Genomic DNA, 20,249 nt, shown 5'->3' with positions numbered 1-20,249 from the left:
TTACCACTTCTGTCTTCCAAATCTGCTCTTGAATAAATTTCTGGAGAAGGAGCCCTGTGTCCTGGTCCCAGAAGCTGGATCCCTGCCCCGACCTCGCCCGGTGCAGAAGTTCACCATCAGATGAGGGTGTGGCCTGCCCAGTGTGGAGACGCCCTGTGGAGCGCTGAGTTCCCATGTGGAATAGCCAGCACTGCTGCGTCTTGCCGCCTCCAGCACAGGCCAGAGGCATGGCTGCAGCTTTGTTAGTTCTCACTGTCTCCCCCTGCTGGTCACCTTAGATCACTACTGGCTTTCTTAAGTGTTGCCCTTGGAGCGCTCAGTGTGGACACCCCAGTGGGATCAGGAACCAGAAGGAAGGGCTGTTTCGGGCTGGAGAGGATGACACCCTAGCTAGTCTAGGGTGGTATGCTATAAGAGGATAAGGGAGAAAGGGGGTAAAAACTGAAACCCCAGCACATCCGGGGCATCAGAAACAGGAGGCAGAGTCTCTGTGAGCATTATGAGTGACTCTGGACAAGTCCTTTCACCTCCGTGGTCTCCACTTTCTCATCTGTGAAATGGGGTTGGGGGAAGTGGATTACATGATATTCCAGCTCTGATTCTATGCTTAAGAAAACTTAAAAAAATTAATCACACAAATAATATGTGAATGCATTCTTTTTCTAACAATATCAGACATTATGGACAAAGTATCCTCAACTCTAGTCCCCGCTCCAGAAGCAACCACCATTGTCTGTGTCCTTCAGAACTTTTTCTGTGGTTTTATATACATATATTGGCTATGAGTCTGTGATTTCGAGCTGAATAAGACATGTTTGGTCTGGCATTTTCCTGTTTATAATGATACGGCTAAAAAAAACTATGCCCTTGCAAGAAAGCTTAGAAAGGGGGCTTTGACTCACACTTGTGCTGAGAGAAACAACCGTTTGCCCATTTCAGCAGAACTCAGGACTTCAGTTTTAAGGACTGCTCATGAAACCCATGCCTCAGCCTCCATCCTCATACGGATGTGCAGCGCCCAAAGCCACACCACCCACTTTCTTAGGCACTGGAAAGGGAGGAGCATTTGCAGGCAGAACAAGGGGTGAGTCCTGCCGTTTTTGAACAAGAGCTCCCTGATGGGGTGTGTCTGGCGTTGGTGTCCCTGAGGGACCTGCCTGGGTCCTGGGGAAGGTGGAGGAGAAACTCCCACTCTGGGTACTTACGCTGGGGCAGGCGTCTTCCCCTTGCTGCCCGACCAGGATGTACAACGTGTCGTCCTTCTCCAGGTTGAAGATGCCCAGCACAGACACGCCGTGGGACCGCATCATGGTGTTCTTCCCACCTTTCCCGCCAGCCGCCCCATAGCCGGAGATGCTGCAACAGGACAGAGCGCATGGGCTCCTGCCATGGGGTGTGAGGACCGACTCCCTTCTTGCCCACCCCACAGCTCCCAGCAGGCTGAGCACACTGCCCTCGCGCTGGAGGGCTGGCCCCTGCATCAGCCCACGAGGTCAGCAAGGAGGGTCCTCTGTCTACTGTCAGGAGAGGGCTGTCAAGTTCAGAGAGGGACAGGAAATCGCCTCATTCACAGAGCTAGGAGGATAAAGAACTAGTAAGGGGTACAAGAGAAGGAGAGGGAGGAGGAAGAGGGAGACAGAGAAGACAAGACAGGGAGAGTCTGCATTAAGGTGGGGTGTTGCAGTGACGGTGTCCCAGATACCTGGAGTTTCCTATTATGGATTTCTCTCCCTGTCGAAGATCAAAGGACTCATGTGGTCCACCTTAGACAAGCAGCTTTCCTGTTCTTCATCTATAAAGTGTTCCTGAACGTTCCTGCTCCTCATCGATAAAATGGGGATGAGAAAAACCTACCTTCTAGCCCATGTGTGTGGTGAAGGGTAAAGCAATGAGGTCACGTCTCAGAATTGTGGCTGGCACATAAGAAGCACTCACGGAGTATTTGTTATTATTCTTACTGATGGGAGTAGCAGTAATTGACTTGGTACAAAGTTTTAAAGTCTCCCCACAGGCTCTAGACACAAGGAGTCCCACATGGAATGACTGAGGAGAGTGGTGTTTACGAGCACAGACTGTTTATTCCCATCTCGCCAGTAACTCCTTCTGGAGCCATGTGTGTGCAGAAAACAAACAACCAATCGTGATGAAAATAAAACCAGAGTGTGGGGATGCAGGGGTATTCCTGCTACCTCTGAGGCTGTTGAGATGAAGTCAAGCAAGGATGGGAGACAAAGAACGCAAATGGTGAACTGTATGAGAAGAGCAGCGTGCCATGGAGACAGTTCCTGTGCCCACTACACGTACCTCCCCAGAGACTGGCTGCCAGGGAGAGGGGTCTGGGGGCTTTCGAGTCCCTGCATATTCAGACCCAAGGTCTTTTATGAAAAGCTTTGAGGGAGAGCTGCAAGGTGATTTTGTTCACATGCACACGTGGTGGCTTCTCCACCTTTAGTTCTAGGAATGTCTTGTGTTCCCAGCATGGGAGGGGGCTCCTGGGGGCTGTCCTAAGGCAGAACTCAGGCCTGTTCTGCAGAGACAAGGCTGCTGGGCCAGGTGATGGCTGACGTGGCAGTTTAGAAGCCAAGATCTCCGTAGAGAGTGAAGGAGAGTTGAGCCCATCATTCTGTCTCCAGGGCCAGCTCCCCTGCGAGCTCGTTGCACATTGGTGTAGGGTGTGTGCCTAAAAGGAGATGGGAGACGGGCTCCAGGCCCTCTAGGGGCTTACAAAGAAACTGGGGAGATAGAGTTATGACCAGAGAAATCTCCCTGTGGGAGTGCTGAGACAGGGGAGGCAAAGTGGAAGCACCGAAGGGCTCTGGGCCTCCACGCCCAGAGTGGACCATGTGTGTCCCCTCAGGGTCCCAGATTCTTCCCTTGTCAAGGAAGAACCATTTATTCCTCTCCAAACGTACAGGGGCATGGGGAGGTCAACGTCAGGAGGAGATAATGGTGTGAAGCTCTGAGAAAGCGGCAGCTCTCTGTGCAAATCGGGGCTGTCAGGTGCCCGGGGCCCAGGAGGGGCGGACGACAATGACAGGCATGGCGGCAGCAGTGCTGGGGTCCTGGCTGCTTTTGGGGGGGTGCGGGGTGTGCGTTTGAGGTCTGCTTTGTGATGGAGATGAAGGATGGGTAGGACTCTCAGACAAGCAGAAAGAGGTGGAGGGTAGCAGTCAGGCTTGTGTGAGCAGAAATGAAAAGGGAGAAAAGTCAGGGGGCTGGGGTAGGGAAGAGGGGGCTGGGAGGTCTACAGAGGGAAGTAGGGCCGATTCCTGACCATATGCTAGGCGTGAATGCATATGGCATCCTCCTCAACCCCCGAATCCAACAGCCAAAAGCCATACACAGGAGCTGTTAGCGATCTCATTTGACAGATGAGGAAACCAAGGAACAGAGGGATTCACTGGACCATGCAAACCCTGGTCTAAAGCTCCACACTTCCCCTCATGGAGGCCATCTGCCCTCCAGCATGCTGCTGCGGGTTATATGGTCTGAGAAGCGACTGGCCTATCCTGACTCACTCAAATTGTCTGCCAAACCCTCGGTTCCAACCCATTAGAAACAGAGAGGTGATGAGGGCGGTTAAAAAGGCTGAGGAAAAAGGAAGGCTCATTGGTGAAAGGAAAGCAGCAGAATCATTTAGCTCAGAGAAGGCAGACTCGGGCCAGGGGTTGGGTGTGGTGGGCGTTGCAGAGACCCGGTCGAGTGTGGAGATAGTGACGTGGACGTGTACTGGCCACATCTGTCCAGGGCCCTGGGGCCTTGGCACATTGCCTCAGAAAGTCATTTTGAAGGTGAGGTTTGCTTGGAAGACTGCTGCCCAAGAGGGAGTCCTTGCTCTGCCCACTCCTGCTATGGTTGAGAGGTGAGCTGTACCCTTCTCTTCCCTCTGCCTCATTTGCATAGTCATTTGCATCAATCTGCATGTATTATGAATCATTCTGAACTCTCTCACATGTTTAAATTTAGCCAAAGCATTATATTTTAGATGTTGTTTGTTCCTGACACTTCCCACCCCTCAAGCCTTCTTTCCTATTTCTCCTACCCCCAACCAAGTCTGAACTCCAGCCCCATCTGGGTCTTGACCTAGTTCTTGGCAGAGAAGTAGATGGAAAAAGCCCTGAGTTCTGAGTCATATCTGGGCACTCTGTTGGCTGTGTGACTTGGGACAACTTGGTTCAACTATCGGAGCCTCAGCTTCCCCTGGCCAAGGAGAAAATGAGGAGAAGGACCCCTGCCCTCATGAGGGTAAGTAGTGGATTTGAAAAGACGGCAAACTGCTGCCAAGTGCAAGGTAGGGGGGACTCTGGGCTGGGGACATGGGGGAGCTTGGCACCCAGGTGTCAGCAGCTGGACTTGGCTTTCCTGTGTGATGGCCTCAGCCCCACGTTTCCACCTGGACTAACATCTAGACACAGGGAAGAGGCAGCTACCTGCTGGGACCACTTGTAGGGGTGATAGTGCCCCTCTGGTCAGTCTGGTGAGGCCCGGAATTCCACCACTGAGCTTCACTCCCTTGGAAGCTTCTAGCTACTACAAGGCCCATCTCTTCCAGGTGGCTGAACCACAGTGAAAAAAGCACAGGCTGGTGCAGACAGTTGTTGCTGTTGTTCAGTCACCCAGTCGTGTCCCTCTCTGTGACTCCATGGACTGCTGCCTGCCAGCCTCTCCTGTCCTTCACCATCTCCTGGAGCTTTGCTCAAACTCATGTCCATTGAGTCGGTGATGCCATCCAACCATCTCATCCTCTGTCGACCCCTTCTCCTGCCTTCAATTTTCCCCAGGATCAGGGTCTTATAATGAGTCAGCTCTTCTCATCAGGTGGCCAAAGTATTGGAGCTTCAGCTTCAGCATCAGTCCTTCCAGTGAATATTCAGGACTGATTTCCTTTAGGATTGACTGCTTTGATCTCCTTGCAATCCAAGGGACTCTCAAGAGTCTTCTCCAATACCACAGTTCAAAAGCATCAATTCTTCAATGTTCAGCCTTCTTGAGGGAGAAGGAACTAGCAACCCACTCCAGTATTCTTGCCTAGAGAATCCTGTGGACAGAGGAGCCTGGTGGGCTGCTGTCCATAGGGTCTCGCAGAGTCAGACACGACTGAAGTGACTTAGCAGCAGCAGCAGCAGCCTTCTTGATGGTCCAACTCTCACAACCATATGTGACCCCTGGGAAGACCATAGCCTCAACTGTAAGGACCTTTGTTGGCAGAGTAATGTCTCTGCTTTTCAACATGTTGTCTAGGTTTGTCATAGATTTCCTGCCAAGAAACAACTGTCTTCTGATTTCATGGCTACAGTCACCATCCACAGTGATTTTAGAGCCCAAGAAGAGGAAATATGTCATTACTTCTACCTTCTCCCCTTCTATTTGACATGAAGTAATGGGACCAGATGCCATGATCTTACTTTTTTAAATATGTAGTCTTAAGTCAACTCTTTCACTCTCCTCCTTCACCCTCACCAAGAGTCTCTTTAGTTCCTCTTTGCTTTCTGCCATTAGAGTGGTATCATCTGCATATCTGAAGTTGTTGATGTTTCTCCCACCTATCTTGATTCCAGCTTGTAATTCATCCAGCCTGGCATTTCTCATGATGTGCTCAGTGTATAGGTTAAACAAACAGGGTGACAGCAGACAGCCCTGTCGTACTCCTTTCTCAATCTTGAACCAATCAGTTGTTCCATACAGGGCTCTAACTGTTGCCTCTTGACCTGCATACAAGTTTCTCAGGAGACAGGTAAGATGGTCTGGTATTCCCATTTCTTTAAGAACTTTCCACAGTTTGTTATGATTCACACAGTCAAAAGCTTTAGCATAGTTGATGAAATAGGGGTAGATTTTTTTTTGGAATTCCCTAGCTTTCTCTATGATCCAGTGAATGTTGGCAATTTGATCTCTGGTTCCTCTTCCTTTTCAAAACCCAGCTTGGAGATCTGAAAGTTCTCAGTTTGCACAATGCTGAAGCCTTAGCATGCAAGATTTTGAGCATGACGTTATTAGCATGGGAGATGAAGGCAATTGTCTGATGGTTAGAACATTCTTTAGTACTGCCCTTCTAGGGAATTGGGATGAAGATTGACCTTTTCCAGTCCTGTGGCCACTCCTGGGTCTTCCAGATTTGCTGACATATTGAATGTAACACCTTGATGGCATCATCCTTTAGGGTTTTGAATAGCTCTACTGGAATCCCATTGCATCCACTAGCTTTATTAACAGCAGTGCTTCCTAAAGTCCACTTGACTTCACTCTCCAGAATGTCTGGCTCTGGGTGACTGACCACAGCATCATACTAATCCAGATCATTAAGATCTTTTTTGGACGGTTATTCCATGTTATTTTGTACAGTTATTCTTTCCATCTCTTCTTGATCTCTTCGGCATCTACTAGATCTCTACCATTTCTGTCCTTTATTGTGCCCATCTTTGGACGAAACGTTCCCTTGGTATTTCCAATTTTCCTAAAGAAATCTCTAGTCTTTCCCCTTCTGCTGTTTTCTTCTAGTTTTATGTGCTGTTCATTGAAGGAGGACTTCTTATCTCTCCTTGCTGTTCTTTGGAACTCTGGATCTAGATCCAGCTCTGTCCCTCATGGCCAGGAGCTGGGTGGGACATCCCCCACCCGAGTGCTGAGTGAGACATCGCCTACCCAAGGAGCTGGGTGAGACATCCCCCACTCAGCATCTGAGTGAGACGTCCCCTATTCAGGTGCCAGCCTTGCACTTGGGTCACCCTGAGAGCCAGAGCCTCCTGGACTTTTGTGTTCAAGGCACCTTGCTTCCCTCTTCTGGTTCTGGCCCTGTTACCCACCAGCTTTGTGACCTTGAGCAGGTTATGTACCCTCTCTGAGCTCCAGTTTCCTCATCTATAAGAGGAGGATAATAATACTTACCTTGAAAGGTTGTTGTGAGAGTTTCATGAGATAATGCCCCTTATAAGGGGCCTGGGGCTTCCCTGGTAGCTCAGTGGTAAAGAATCTGCCTGCAATACAGGAGCCACAGCAGACGTTGGTTCAATCCCTGGGGTTGGGAAGATGCCCTGGAAGAGGGTATGGCAACCCACTCCAGTATTCTTACCTGGAGAATCCCATGGACAGAGGAGCCTGGCAAGCTACCATCCATAGGGGCGCAAAGAGTTGGACACGACTGAAGCAACTTAGCATGCACGCATGCTAAGGGGCCTAGTTCAGCCCCTGGAGGGTAACTAGTGAGTAACAGATGGTAACTGTTCTAATGTACCCCTGGTGAGCCTGTCCACTCCTCTCTTGGAGTGACTTCCGGGAGGCAGAAGGGGGTGACTGGATGAGGCCCTGGATTCTAGAGAGCAGAGCAGTAGGTGGAGTAGAGTGTGGCCAAGGGGCCAGGGTCAAGGGTGTTCAGTTTCACCCTGGACCTACCTCCACAGGGAGTACAGGCCAGCCCTGGCACTTCTGAAGACCCCCTAATCATATGAATCACGGTACACAATCTCCTGCCAGGATAATAACCTCAGCCTGACTCTCTGAAGCTCTCTTCCCATCCCTTGTAAACAGCTTATTTTGATGGTTGACAAATGCCAACAAATTAATATACCTGCCACTCAAGTGGGGAAAACGACTCGCCGTGATTCCAATTTACTGGAAATTACAGGATACTGTTCTCAACGAGCTGATGCTGTAATTTTTTTGTTTTTCTTCATCTAAATCCATGTCCCCTGGTCAGAATGAATGTTTATTGGGTTTGCGTTTTGTATTATTGACTGTGAGCTATTGTTACCTGATGTAATTGAGTTGTGAATCTTTTTTAAATAAAGAATTAGCAGCAAATCAAAGTGGCTGTCTGCTGGAGCCTGAAAGGAGAGCGCAGCTGGTGTGCGGCACGGGGCTGCCAGGGACGGTGGAGGGGAGGGAGCGAGGGGACCCCACTTGGAGAAGCAGGGACACCTCATTTCTCTCCTACACCTGATCTGGGCTCTGCCTTTAATACCTAGCTGGACTTCGGGCAAGTCCCTCTGTCTTCTGAGGCTTGGTTTCCTCCTCTGGGAAATCAGAACAGTAAGGTCCACCTGTGTATCCATCCAGCCTCTGGGGTGCTGTGAGAGCGCGGAGATGCTGGATGTGTTCGGAGACGCTGGATGTGCGCAGGGCTTTGGCAGCACGAGGTCTCTGTTCATTTGTATAGTCAGATGACCCAGATGGGTCCTGCAAGCCATCAGGTGACACCCAGGTCAGCAGTAGAGGCTGTCCCTGTTCCATTCCAGTTTTGCACCGATGAGCAAGACCCATTGTCCACTCGTGTTCCTTACCGCCTTCCTGACCCAGGAGTACGAGAGCTAGAAGAGACCTCAGTGACCTCTCCCTCTCACCCCTCCTTTGCAGATGAGGCCCTAAAGCAGAGGGAAGGCACACTTCCAAGGTCACACACTGTATCGGAGGTAGAACCCAAGCTTCATTCTGCCAGTGGCTCATGGATCTTCGCTCCATGCACCCCCCAGGCCCACATTCTGACTTGCCCTGCTCTATGCTCCCTAGGGCGATGGCCATCTGCACAATTACCCTGGCAAGGAGTTATGCCTACAACTCTCCTCTACGCTTGTCTAGAACTGTCCTGGCATTGTGAACTGTTATTGAACTTTTCTGCTCTGCAGTCTTTGTAAAGACCAGAGGCTCTGTCCTCTCTACAAGGTCTGCGGCTCCAGACAGACAAGTGGACACCACCCCCACCCTTTCCCTGGCTCAGAGCCGAGCACGCAGTAGGTGCTTCATGGCTGCGGGTGGATCTGAATAATGGTGTGATCCAGCTGCACTCGCTGGTCTCTGGAGCCAGGTGAGGAAATGAGTGTCAGGGACAGAGGCCATCAGGAACAGCTGCGGCCAAGTCTGTGGGCGGGCTTGGCTGGCTGCAGCTGCAATCTGGGACCTCCTGCACGCTATGTCTGAGAAACAAGCGAACCGTGTGAGAGCAGCTGTCAGGAGCTGTGGGCCTTGCTTGACAAATGAGACAAATGATTTTATGGACAATCTGTGTGTGCATGCATATGTGTGTGTGTGTGTGTTTGTGTGTGTGTGTGTGTGTGAAGCTGGGGGAGGAGGAGGGCTGGGAAGGATGTGGAACCCTGGAGAAGTAGTAAGGAAGGAAGACAGGCAGGTGGGCTGGGGGAAGGGAGAGAAAGATGAAGACGGGAAAAAGTCAGGAAGAGCCAGAGGCTGGCTAGCCAACACCTCTGGCGTGTGGCTGCCCCAGCACAGGTGTGTCATACATGGAATCCTACTAAATACCTCAGAGCTGGGCACGTGCCTCCATTTCACAGTGAGGCTGAGACTCTTGGCCCAGCACAACCCACAGTCCATGCTCACGCTCTGACCTACCTCGGTCACCCACCCCCACAGGCACTCAGAACCAAACTGGAAAAGTGAAGTTGCTTAGTCGTGTCCGACTATTTGCGACCCCATGGACTGTAGCCTACCAGGCTCCTCAGTCCATGGGATTTTCCAAGCAAGAATACTGGAGTGGGTTGCCATTTCCTTCTCCAGGGGATCTTCCCGACCCAGGTATCGAACCCAGGTCTCCCGCATTGCAGGCAGATGCTTTACCATCTGAGCTACCAGGGAAGGTGCCCCCCTCCCTGTTATCCTTGCCTGTCCTTCCCAGTCAGGCTTCTTGGGACAGGAGGTGTCACTCACTGTCCTGGCTTCCTCAGCCTCTGATTCACTGTCCTCCTGGTATCGTCTGCTCCCCTATCCCCCATCCACTCAGTCCTCCAGTCACGCTGACTCTGCCTCCCAAACGTATCAACCCCTCTCGCCATGTTTCCCCTGCCGTGGTCTAGCTCCACTTGACTCTTGCCTAGATGACCTCAACAGCCTTCCCTCTCCTCTCCTGCCTCCCTGCTTGTTTCTCTCCTCATCACACCATCACCAGAAGGAGCAAGATGCGTTTGGGAGGTGAGGCTCCAGTCTCAGGGCCAGGTCTTGCCTCAGCTCCTGCAGGCCCCGGCTCCCCCAGGAGCTCTTTCCACTAGGAAAGCCCTCCCCTCTTATTCATAGACAACTCTGTCACCTTCAAGACTGAAACTCAGGCTTCTGTCTCCTCGTGGAAGCTACCCGTGAACTCAGGCCCTTCCCCTGGCCTCTGATGCAGGGCGGTGTGAAAACCTCCGGTGTGGCATTTGTACATCACACGGAAATGCTTTGTTCCTACATCCACCATTGGCTGGGGCTCCTTTGGAGGCAGAGACTGCATCTTGTACCCTCCATATACTTAGGTGTCAGGCACAGTGTCCTAATAGGTGCTTAGTATGGTTCTCTGAGATTTGCAAAGCAGGAGGAGAGCAGGTGTGGACCCCTCTCCTGTTTTGACAGAGAAAGTAGAAAATCTAGGGGAAAGGGAAGCTCAGGACAGTACAGCTTGTGTGTGTGTGCGCATGCACGCACGTGCGTGCATCTGTGTGTGTGGGGGGGCTTTCAGAACGATATAAAATAGGTAACTAATAAGAACCTGGGCTTCCCTGGTAGCTTAGATGGTAAGAATCCGCCTGCAGTGCAGGAGACTTGGGTTTGATCCCTGGGTTGGGGAGATCGCCTGGAGGAGGAAATGGCTACCCACTCCTGAATTCTTGCCTGGAGAATTCCATGGATAGAGGATCCTGGTGGGCTGCAGTCCACGGGGTTGTAAATGGTTGGATTCGACTGAGCGACTAACACACATACACAAGAACCTACTATACAGCACAGGGAGCTCTACCCAATACTCTGTAATGACCTACATGGGAAAAGGATCTAAAAAAGAGCAGATAAAGGTATAACTGATTCACTGTGCTATACAGTAGAAACTAACCAACATTGTACATAACTATACTTCAATACAAATTAATTACAAACAAAGAGTGGGGGTGCTTTCACCTGTACACATCCCTGAGGAAGCCTCAGACAATGATGCCCCACCTTGGCAGACAGTAGGTGCTTGGGAAGTAGTAGTTTCTTTTCCTTAACCTCTCCGATCAATAGGTAGTGCCGGGTCTCAGGCTGCAGTCAGACAGCACTAGCTGAGTGCCACACTCTTCCAGGAATAGATGGACTCCCTAAGGAATGCTCCCAACCTTTCAGTTCTCAAGAACCTTTGATCACATCTGTCTTCTGTGTGTCCTGTTTGTGTCACCAGATGAACTGTACTTACTAAATGAGGATTAGTACTAGTTACTATGGAGAAAATATCTTCCAGAAAAAAGGTGCCTGATCCCTCAACCTGGATATTCTGACTTTGGGGCCTCCCAGGGGGCTCAGTGGGTAGAGAATCTACCTGCCAAAGCAGGAGACACAAGTTCAGTCCCTGGGTTGTGAAGATCCCCTGGAGGAGGAAATGGCAAACCACTCCAGTATTCTTGCCTGGAAAATTCCATGGACAGAGGAGCCTGGTGGACTATATAGTCCATGGGTTGCAAAGAGTCAGACACGACTGAAGCGACTAAGCATGCATGCACGCATAGCACTTTGACATGCTGTAATGATTTATAGCACATCATTAAATGGTCTGCTTCTTTGATGCGACATTATGTGACCAACAGACATTATTGTCCAAGTTTCAAGCCTCATCTAAGGTCAAGGATTAGATGAGGGTCAAGAATTAGATGAGGGTCAAGAATATCTGTAACAGCCTTTGTTGGGTTAAAAAACAAGGAATCAACAGCAACAACAAAACCCAAACCAAACATTTTGGGGTTTGATTCTTTCGTATTGATATGGTGCTTCTCAGGCCAGTTCAAAAAAGTCCCCTTTAGCAACGTGGACATTTCAGTGTCTTGCTTCAACAGAAAAACAGCTCCTGTGTGTGCTTCTGGTAAGTGTGCAGTAGGCAGTGCTAGGGGCTTCGAGCTAGCTAGTCTCAACATTCCAAAGAGAGAAATGGAAACAGTTCTCCCATTTGGGCTGGGCTTATAGCAACACCGGAGAAGGCAATGGCACCCCACTCCAGTACTCTTGCCTGGAAAATCCCATGGATGGAGGAGCCTGGTGGGCTGCAGTCCATAGGGTCGCTTAGGGTTGGACACAACTGAGCAACTTCCCTTTCACTTTTCACTTTCATGCATTGGAGAAGGAAATGGCAACCCACTTCAATGTTCTTGCCTGGAGAATCCCAGGGACGGGGGAGCCTGGTAGGCTGCCGTCTCTGGGGTCGCACAGAGTCGAACACGACTGAAGTGACTTAGCAGTATAGCAACACAGGGTGGTGATATTGTGGCAATTCACGTAGATCAGAAACCTGGCTAGACTTAGACATGGCTGTGATTACTAAAAAATGGGGAAATGAATTAATTATTATTTAATAAGTGTAGTTTGGCAGGCATAATCTTTCAAAAAACCAGAAAAAAGTCCTTGGAAGCACAGAAGTTGGAAACTACTATTGTTCTGGAAATGCTGTCTGGCCACTGCCTGACACCATGGTTACTCCAGCAGATTTCTTGCAGATGTTGGGCTGGGCAGCACCTATCACGTGCAGGACACGTGTGACATACTTGTACATGATCTTTGCAACCAGCTGGACAGGTGTCAGCAACTCCCAACCCTCACCTTTAACAGATGGGAAAACAGAGTCTCAAGGGATTCAGTGACCTGCCCAAGTTTGGAAGTGGGTCTGATTCACCCTGTCTCAGGGGAAACACAGCCTTAGAGGACCTCTGTAAGTCTCAGGGGACTTTGAGCCAGTCTAACTTGGGAGTCGCCCTGGGCAAGGATGGGCCAGCAGGTCTTGCTGGAGGTAACTGTTGAGGTCTCTGTCTGCCTTGCCAGTCCTCTGCCGCCTTCCTCATGTTGCTTTTCATATGTGGGGATTTACATCAAGTGCTGGGCTGGCCAGTCTCCCTTCAGGCAGTGGGGCCTCCCCTCCCAGGCTCTCATTTCTGGAGGCTTCCGGGAGGTGGGTGCTGCGTGGGTCCTATGGATCCCCCTGCCCCCATTTCCTGTTTCTTGTGTCTCAGACTCCAGATGTGAGTTTTAATGTAGGGAACACAAAGACTTTGAGCCTGAGGGTCCTTGGTTCAAATTCCATCTTTGTCACTGAGGGCCTTTTTAGGGGGGCCTTAGGGGAGCTTCTCAGGTGGCACCAGTTGTAAAGAACCCACTTGCCAATGCAGGAGACGTAAGAGATGAGGGTGAGATCTCTGGGTCAGGGAGATCCCCTGGAGAAGGAAATGACAATCCACTCCAGTATTCTTGCCAGGAGAATCTCATGGACAGAGGAGCTGGTGGGCTACAGTTCGACTCTTACAAACAGTCAGACACGACTGAAGTGACTTAGCACATATGCATGCACACACATACATGCGGCCTTAGATCTGTTGCTTAACTTCCTGACTCCAGTTTCTTCATATGGAAACAAGGGAATACAGATAAGAACAATAATAATGACATCTACCTCATTGTTACAAGGAAGAGAAATACCTAGTGGGTCCTCAACAGACATGCATCCTCTTCTCTCTAGGACAGTGGTGACCTCTGGAAAATCGCCCAGGCAGGAAGGGAGGCCCGGCCTGCTCAGTGTGGTAGGAGCAGGGGTAGCCGGATGTCTTTGGCCATTTACTGGGGATTTGTGGGACCTGGAGCTGCTAATCTCATTGCAGCCAAACCTTGTTATTGCATTCCTGCCCAGAATGTCATTTAAAAAGCACTTAGGGTTTCCCCAGAATGCATTTACACGAGGTCCCAGGGGGTGGGACTGCACATAAAACAGGGCAACCTGAGAAGCTCCTTTCCTTCCCTGGGGGCTGAGGCTGTATGGGGGTGGGGTTGGGGCTGCAGGAAGGGAAGCAGCTCATTTCCCACTCCCCTCTGGGGAGGGGAGGGGGCATTTGCATGAACAATGGCACAATTATGCTTCCTGTTTACTCAGCCCAGCCATGTTCTGTGCAAGGAGCCTCCACTGGCTGGGCCTCAGAAGTCTGGGCCTGGAGGCAATTTCTGGACCCCGTGGCTGTGGGGAGGCTCCTGACTCTGAGCTTCAGTTTCCTCCTTTGTAAAAGGAGGATTGCGGCATTGACCTTGCCCCCATCATCGAGCTGTGAGAAGATGACAGTCTGGGGTGTGACGAACCCAGTGGTTTTCGGGGGTGGCATCAACATCACATGAGAACTTGCTAGAAATTCATATTCTCGATGAACGAATGTGTGGATGGATTCCAAGAGTACAATGAATACCACTTAGGTCTCCCTCCTCAACCTGCATCCAGTAAACGTCAATGTGTTGTCATATTTGCTTCATTAATGTAAAAATGTTTAGCATGAAAAAAAAAAAAAAATGAAATGCATATTCTTGGGCCCCACTCCAGACCTATACAATCATACTCTTCGCGAGGCTTCCCTAGTGGCTCAGATGGTAAAGAATCTGCCTGCTAATGTAGGAGACCTACATGAGGTCAATCCCTGGGTCAAGAAGATCCCCTGGAGAAGGAAATGGCAACCCACTCCAATGTTCTTGCTTGGGAAATCCCATGGACAGAGGAGTCAAACAATCAGATACAATTAAGTGACTAACACCTTCACTTTTACTTTGCGAGTAGGCCCAGCAATCTGGGCCTTGTACATGGCTGGGCTGCGCAAATAGGAAGCGTAACTATGCCATTGTTCATGCAAATAACTGGCCTTCCTGTCATTCCGATGCCCGTTCAGGGTTAGAAGCCTTGCCATTAGCTTGGCTTAGCTGTCTGCCCGCTGGAGTTGGGCCTCCCTCAGCCTGGCCTTGCTCTAGTGGAATGCTCTAAGGTGGGGGTTGGGCCTGGGATGATAATTCAAGAATAGTCACTTTACTAGCAAACAATGAAGGCCCAGGAAAGGAGGCTCAAGGATAAGAAACATCTTTCATGTGTATCATACTTTTGTTTCCCAAACATTTTGACATTCATTGCCTCATTTGAACAGCATGAAGTAATAGTCAAAGAACAGCCCATTCAATTTATAATTATTAATAAAACTAGAGAACGCTCTGAAGCTAGCTCATGCATGCATATTTTCTCCACAAATGGTCTGTGGTGTGGGCGCCTGGCAGAGGACATAGCTACCTTTCCTGCCATATTCCATTATCCCCAATCTCCCCATCTCCAGCCCTCACTTCCAATGTGGGCCAGAATCTCTGGCCTTGGCCTGCCTGGGCACCCCAGTGGGTCAGGCATGCACCCACAGGCAGGACCCCAGTCCTCTTCAGGAGGGCGGGTCTGCCCTTGACCCTCCCCTCCTCCATACCCACCTGTAGGTGTCGGTGGCTGGCACCTTCCAAGTCTGGATGCCCTTCAGGGGGCCCTCGCTGCCCACCACCACGCTCAGGTTGGAGTTCCGGTAGGCATTGTTGCACTGGGCCTGCGTGGGGCCGTGGGGCCCACTGGCCCCGCATGTGGTGAACAGCCAGTGAACTGCACACGAGAGGAAAGGCAATCACTCACTTGGCCTGGCCCTCCCTTCTCCAGGGGTCTCCCTCGCTGCCCCTGAGCTGTTGGCTCCATGGTGCCAAGCCCCTGTTCCAAGATGGCACCAAGGCTGGGGCAAGGAACACTAATCAGTCATTTGAACTGGAAGCTTCTGTGAGGATCTGCTGTGTGCCAGGCCCTGGACTGGAGGTAGAGACACATACATGGAGCAGACTAGGACCCTGGCCTTCACAGACTTACAGGCGACTAAAAGGAGACCCAAAGGGATGCAACAACACAGGCCAGGAAGGGAAAGAGTCACAGAAGGGTCCAGCTAACTCTGCACCGTGAGAGTTCTGAGGAGGGAGAGAAGACTCCTCTCAGGTGAGACAGGCACGAGCGGGTGCTGGTCCTCTCCTGGTTCTCACCAGGTCCAGGACAGCGCTAGGCAAACAAGAGGTGCTCAATGTGTGCTACCGTGACTGGCTCTAACCTGACTTTCGCATACAGGATCCTCTCAGCCTGAAGAAGGTCGAAAGAGTAAACTGGGCACAGAGTCAGCTCCATGCCATCCTTCCCCTCATTGGTTGTGCTTGGAAACACAGTGGAAACAGCTCTGTGCTCTCTATTTAATGTAAAAATAGGAAATGGATCACTTGTGCCTCCAATGCATGTCCTCCTTTTCCAAGCCCCTCACCACTGTCTGGAGGTTTGTCCTCACCCAGAGCACCCAATGCTTTTCCATGGCCTTTCGGGGGTGTCTCAGGAACACTCAGCATACCTCCACCCCTCCACAGCCGCTGGGCCATTTCCTTACATTTTATCTTTGAGTCAGGCTGGACCTTGGAGAATTGTCAGATTTCATCCTGGCGGGAATTCTAGCATGTTTAGATCTATAAAAACTTTCCCCCCAAATGTGCTCTTGATAAAGTTACTTTTACTTAAAATACACAAATCTCATTATAAGATTGGAGAAATTATTTCCCTTTAAAGAGATGAAGTCGAATCCTACCTACAGAAAATTATGAAAAAATTAATTTGGGTGTATATAGCTTTATTCGCTCGGAGAAGGTGATGGCACCCCACTCCAGTACTCTTGCCTGGAAAATCCCATGGACAGAGGAGCCTGGTAGGCTGCAGTCCATGGGGTCGTAAAGAGTCGGACACGACTGAGTGACTTCACTTTCACTTTTCACTTTCATGCATTGGAGAAGGAAATGGCAACCCACTCCAGTGTTCTTGCCTGGAGAATCCCAGGGACGGGGGTGCCTAGTGGGCTGCTGACTGTGGGGTCGCACAGAGTCGGACATGACTGAAGTGACTTAGCAGCAGCAGCAGCAGCAGCAGCTTTGTTCTCTAAAACATAAAATTCTTTTTGATGACTTTCAACTAACTTGATGCAAAAATGAAAAGTTAATTTGGGTTGCTAATTATCAGCAATCAGATTGAGATTACACAGGGGCAGTTTTGATAATCTAAAAACCAGGCTGATTGCCGTGGGCTTTTGTCATGCTGCCCCAGCCCGGGGTCAGGAGAGCAAAGTCCTAGTTGAGGTTCCAGTGCACACACAGCTACTCAATACTGAGCCCTCAGGGCTTTTCTTGGCTTCATTTTCTCCAAAGAAAGATGTTGATTTCTATTTGGTTTCTGAAGGTCGTTTCAAGGGCAAGAAGGTAATGAATCCATTCATCTTTGGTGTGAATGCTTGAGTGTTAATTTTCTCATCTGTTTGCATTGTAAGGGGGTAATCTGTTAATTCAAAGGACTGACTCTTTACTGGAAGCTTTTCAGCAGAGCTGTCATGGCCAGTTGACTTTTCACCCTCTCCAGTGCTCAAATTACACGTGTGGGCTGTGCCAGGGGGAGATGTGGTAAGGTCACGGACTCTGAAATCAGCAAGAACATTTGGGCTTGGGAGCAGTCTCATCACTTGTTGATTATGGGACCTTGATCATCTTTTTTGTCTGTGAAAGGGGCTAGATTGGTATGAGAATTAAAGGGAAATGAGGGGTATGAAAGGTTATTATAAAATCTAAAACTCTAAAAATGTAATAAGTTATGTTGCTGACTCCTGCCTACAACCCAAGTCTGGTGCTGTTCCTGACAATGGGAAATGTGGACAGGCTTTCTGTGAATATGGATCCCCCTGCCAACAGCACCTAGGAATTTAAACTCAGTGAACTGGGGATGAGGGTAGGAGCAGGAAGAAAAAGAAAAGCTCAGAAAAGAAGTTTAAAAGTCCATTCCACCCCATGGTCTCTAGCTCCTCTAAGTCTATTCTGCAGGTCAGTCTGTGCCTATAGCATGCAGCCTGGGTTTGGGGGCAGCCTTGTCAATCTGGGGCAGAAGCATGGTGGTTCATTTAGTTATTCGGTCCTGGAAACCAAAGAATTCAGACATAAATGTGTTTTTCCTCCCTGGAGAGCGTGCTGAGGAAGACAGCTAAAAGAAGGCATGGACTTGGCGCCCTACCTGAGCATCTGTCTTCAGCAGGACCTCTTCTAAAGCCAGCCTCGCTTAACACTGTTCTGAAGGTTCTGAGATGTTCTCAGAGAGTCTGGGTTTCTACTTCCTGGCTAAGTTGGGCATCTGATGAGGTAGGAAGAGGGGCATGGGCTTTGAATCCAGATGGGCCAACTTTTCTCACTGGATTTTACCCCTGAGGAGGTGTGAAAACTGGGGTAAACCCTGTAGCCTATCTGAGCCTCAGTTTCTTAAACTGAACAAGTGGAGATACAATACCCAGTACTTAGACGTGCTGTGAGTATTAAATGATGACCATTAGAAGAACATTATGCATTAGAGATGCATAAAGAATATAGTTTATAAAGTGTGTAACTTCCTGTTCAATTTTTGACTGTAGGAAAGCAGAGACACCCAGTCTCAAGATTTACATTCCTCAGTCCATAAAGAAGGGACTCTAAGGCTGTTTCTCAATAAAAGGAACAGTATTTTCCCAACTCATTGGACAGATATTATTAGTCTCAGGTGGTTTATATGTGCAAAATTCTGTTTTCATTTGCAGCGACTACAGATGCAAAGGTCCAGAGTGGGAATTCTTTCTGAAGTGGATTCCGCAGAATGAGGATTCGCCATCCCAGGTCAGACACATGATTCATCCAGCTGAGGTCTGTTGCGATCGCAGCCTTTGAGGCATGGAGGTCCTCTTTGCTCCTTTCGATGGCTCTGATTCTCATAAATCTGCCCAAGGTTGTTTGGAATTAATTTCTGTGTCCCTCGAGCAGCACTTCTTAGGGGTATGGGGTTTCTGAGTTTATTGCTCATTGAACAAGAGCTGTCCTGCTTCTGCTGTGTATGGGCTTGCCTTGCTGAAGCTTCATCTTGTTGGTTCTCTTTGCTCATCTGCCTGGAATCTCATAGACACCATAGAATGCCACAGCAAGATGGGACAACCCTGGAGATCTCTGAATTTAGTGGTTCCCAACCCACCTAAGGACCTTTAAAAATACCAGTTCCAGGGCCCTGAAGATTCAGATTTGTATAGAGGAAGGACAATATTTGCATTTTGTGAAAACTTTCCCAGATAAGCCAGACTGCTGTGTGCAGAGTGGATAAATAGTCAAGCTAGGAGTGAAACATGGATCTTCAGAGTTTAAGTTCAAGACTTAAAAAAGTGCTACAACTACCATAAAATCCTCATGGAAACTTTCTGTGAGTCTGGTTTTATTTTCCTTATAAATCCATGAGCCCAGGGCTCAGTTAAACCCAAACAAGTTTGCTCAGGCCCAGAGAGCAGGCAGGCCACCATGAGGGGAGAGGTGAGTCGCTCAGGGTATGTGGTAGGTAGACCCTCAGTTCTAGAAGGTACCACAGTGGCTTAGCCTAGCAGAGTGTGGGTTTTGGAGTCATAGGCACAAACCAGGGAAAGCAGGTGATCAGTGTCAGGACTCTGGTCCCCTGAGAGGTCATGGGGAGCCAGGGGTTGTCAAAAGACTCCAGTAACTGGAGTGTTTACAAGATCAACCAGCAGACATATGAGAGGGACTGGGTAAAAAGCAACGAGGTAAAATCTTGGTTTTTAAAGAGAAGATCAAGGTCATAGTGAGACTGGCAGTGAGGTGGGCTTGATGTGAGCTGCCAATCTAAGAGTCCAAGGGTCCTCGCATTTCCCCAGCTGAGAGTCTACATTAATCCCTGAGGCTCCATGGAGCTGTAGGAGGATTAGATGGCCCCCAAGGAACAGCCTGGATTGGAAGCACGGGAGGGAAGAAGCCAGGGAGGAAAGAAGCCCGGTTCTTTCCTCATCTCTTACTTAAAAAAAACAACAAAAACCAAACTATTATATTAAAACTCATTTATGAGAGACAGAAAGAGAGAAAAAAGAACTGCTTTATCTTGTTCTCACTTATACCACACACTGGAAACCTAGTTTAATACTCACTCACATCTAAATTGTGTAAAGAACCCACAAACATCAAAATACTGAATGGTTATAGACAGCTGAGTAAAGAAAAATCCATTAAGCACTGGGTTTCATTTTAATTATATTGTAGCATCCTCCAAGAAGAAACAAATCAATTAGTAATATACAGCACAATGTTAAAAAAATAGGCTAGATAGTGATTGTGCTGGTTTTATTACTGTTCCTAAGCCATCTCATCTGCTCAATTGAATGCAAAGAAATAAAGCGTGATACAAAGGAAAATAAGTTCTCAGCTATCACTATTAATCACAATAATAAGGATCTGCCTCACGTCGAAGGCCTATATGGTTGTGCCATGGAAGTGAGCTCAATGGCTCCTGTGGATCTTTTATACTATTTTGATTCTGATCCATGGAATTGAATTTTATCCATATTTGTTGACTGAGCTGAACTTTATGGGAGCTGTGGCATACTGAACCATGATGCCACTGTAGATCCCATTAA

General features: G+C 49.2%; 1 protein-coding gene across 1 annotated transcript in view; it reads right to left on the bottom strand.

Annotated features, from left to right (window-relative positions):
• The window catches only part of ALK (ALK receptor tyrosine kinase), a 735,395-nt gene that overhangs the window by 42,951 nt on the left and 672,195 nt on the right, over positions 1 to 20,249 (bottom strand). The window contains exons 12-13 of the mRNA XM_070798938.1: positions 15,205 to 15,367; positions 1,206 to 1,356 (exon numbers count right to left, since the gene is read on the bottom strand). Coding sequence (XP_070655039.1) covers positions 1,206 to 1,356; positions 15,205 to 15,367 — 314 coding nt within the window. The remainder of the gene's footprint in view (positions 1 to 1,205; positions 1,357 to 15,204; positions 15,368 to 20,249) is intronic.

Source organism: Bos indicus, chromosome 11 (assembly GCF_029378745.1).
Source record: "Bos indicus isolate NIAB-ARS_2022 breed Sahiwal x Tharparkar chromosome 11, NIAB-ARS_B.indTharparkar_mat_pri_1.0, whole genome shotgun sequence".
NCBI classification, from domain to species: domain Eukaryota; kingdom Metazoa; phylum Chordata; class Mammalia; order Artiodactyla; family Bovidae; genus Bos; species Bos indicus.
The sequence above is the reverse complement of the archived record's forward strand: the minus strand, read 5'-3'. Positions and strand labels throughout refer to the sequence as shown.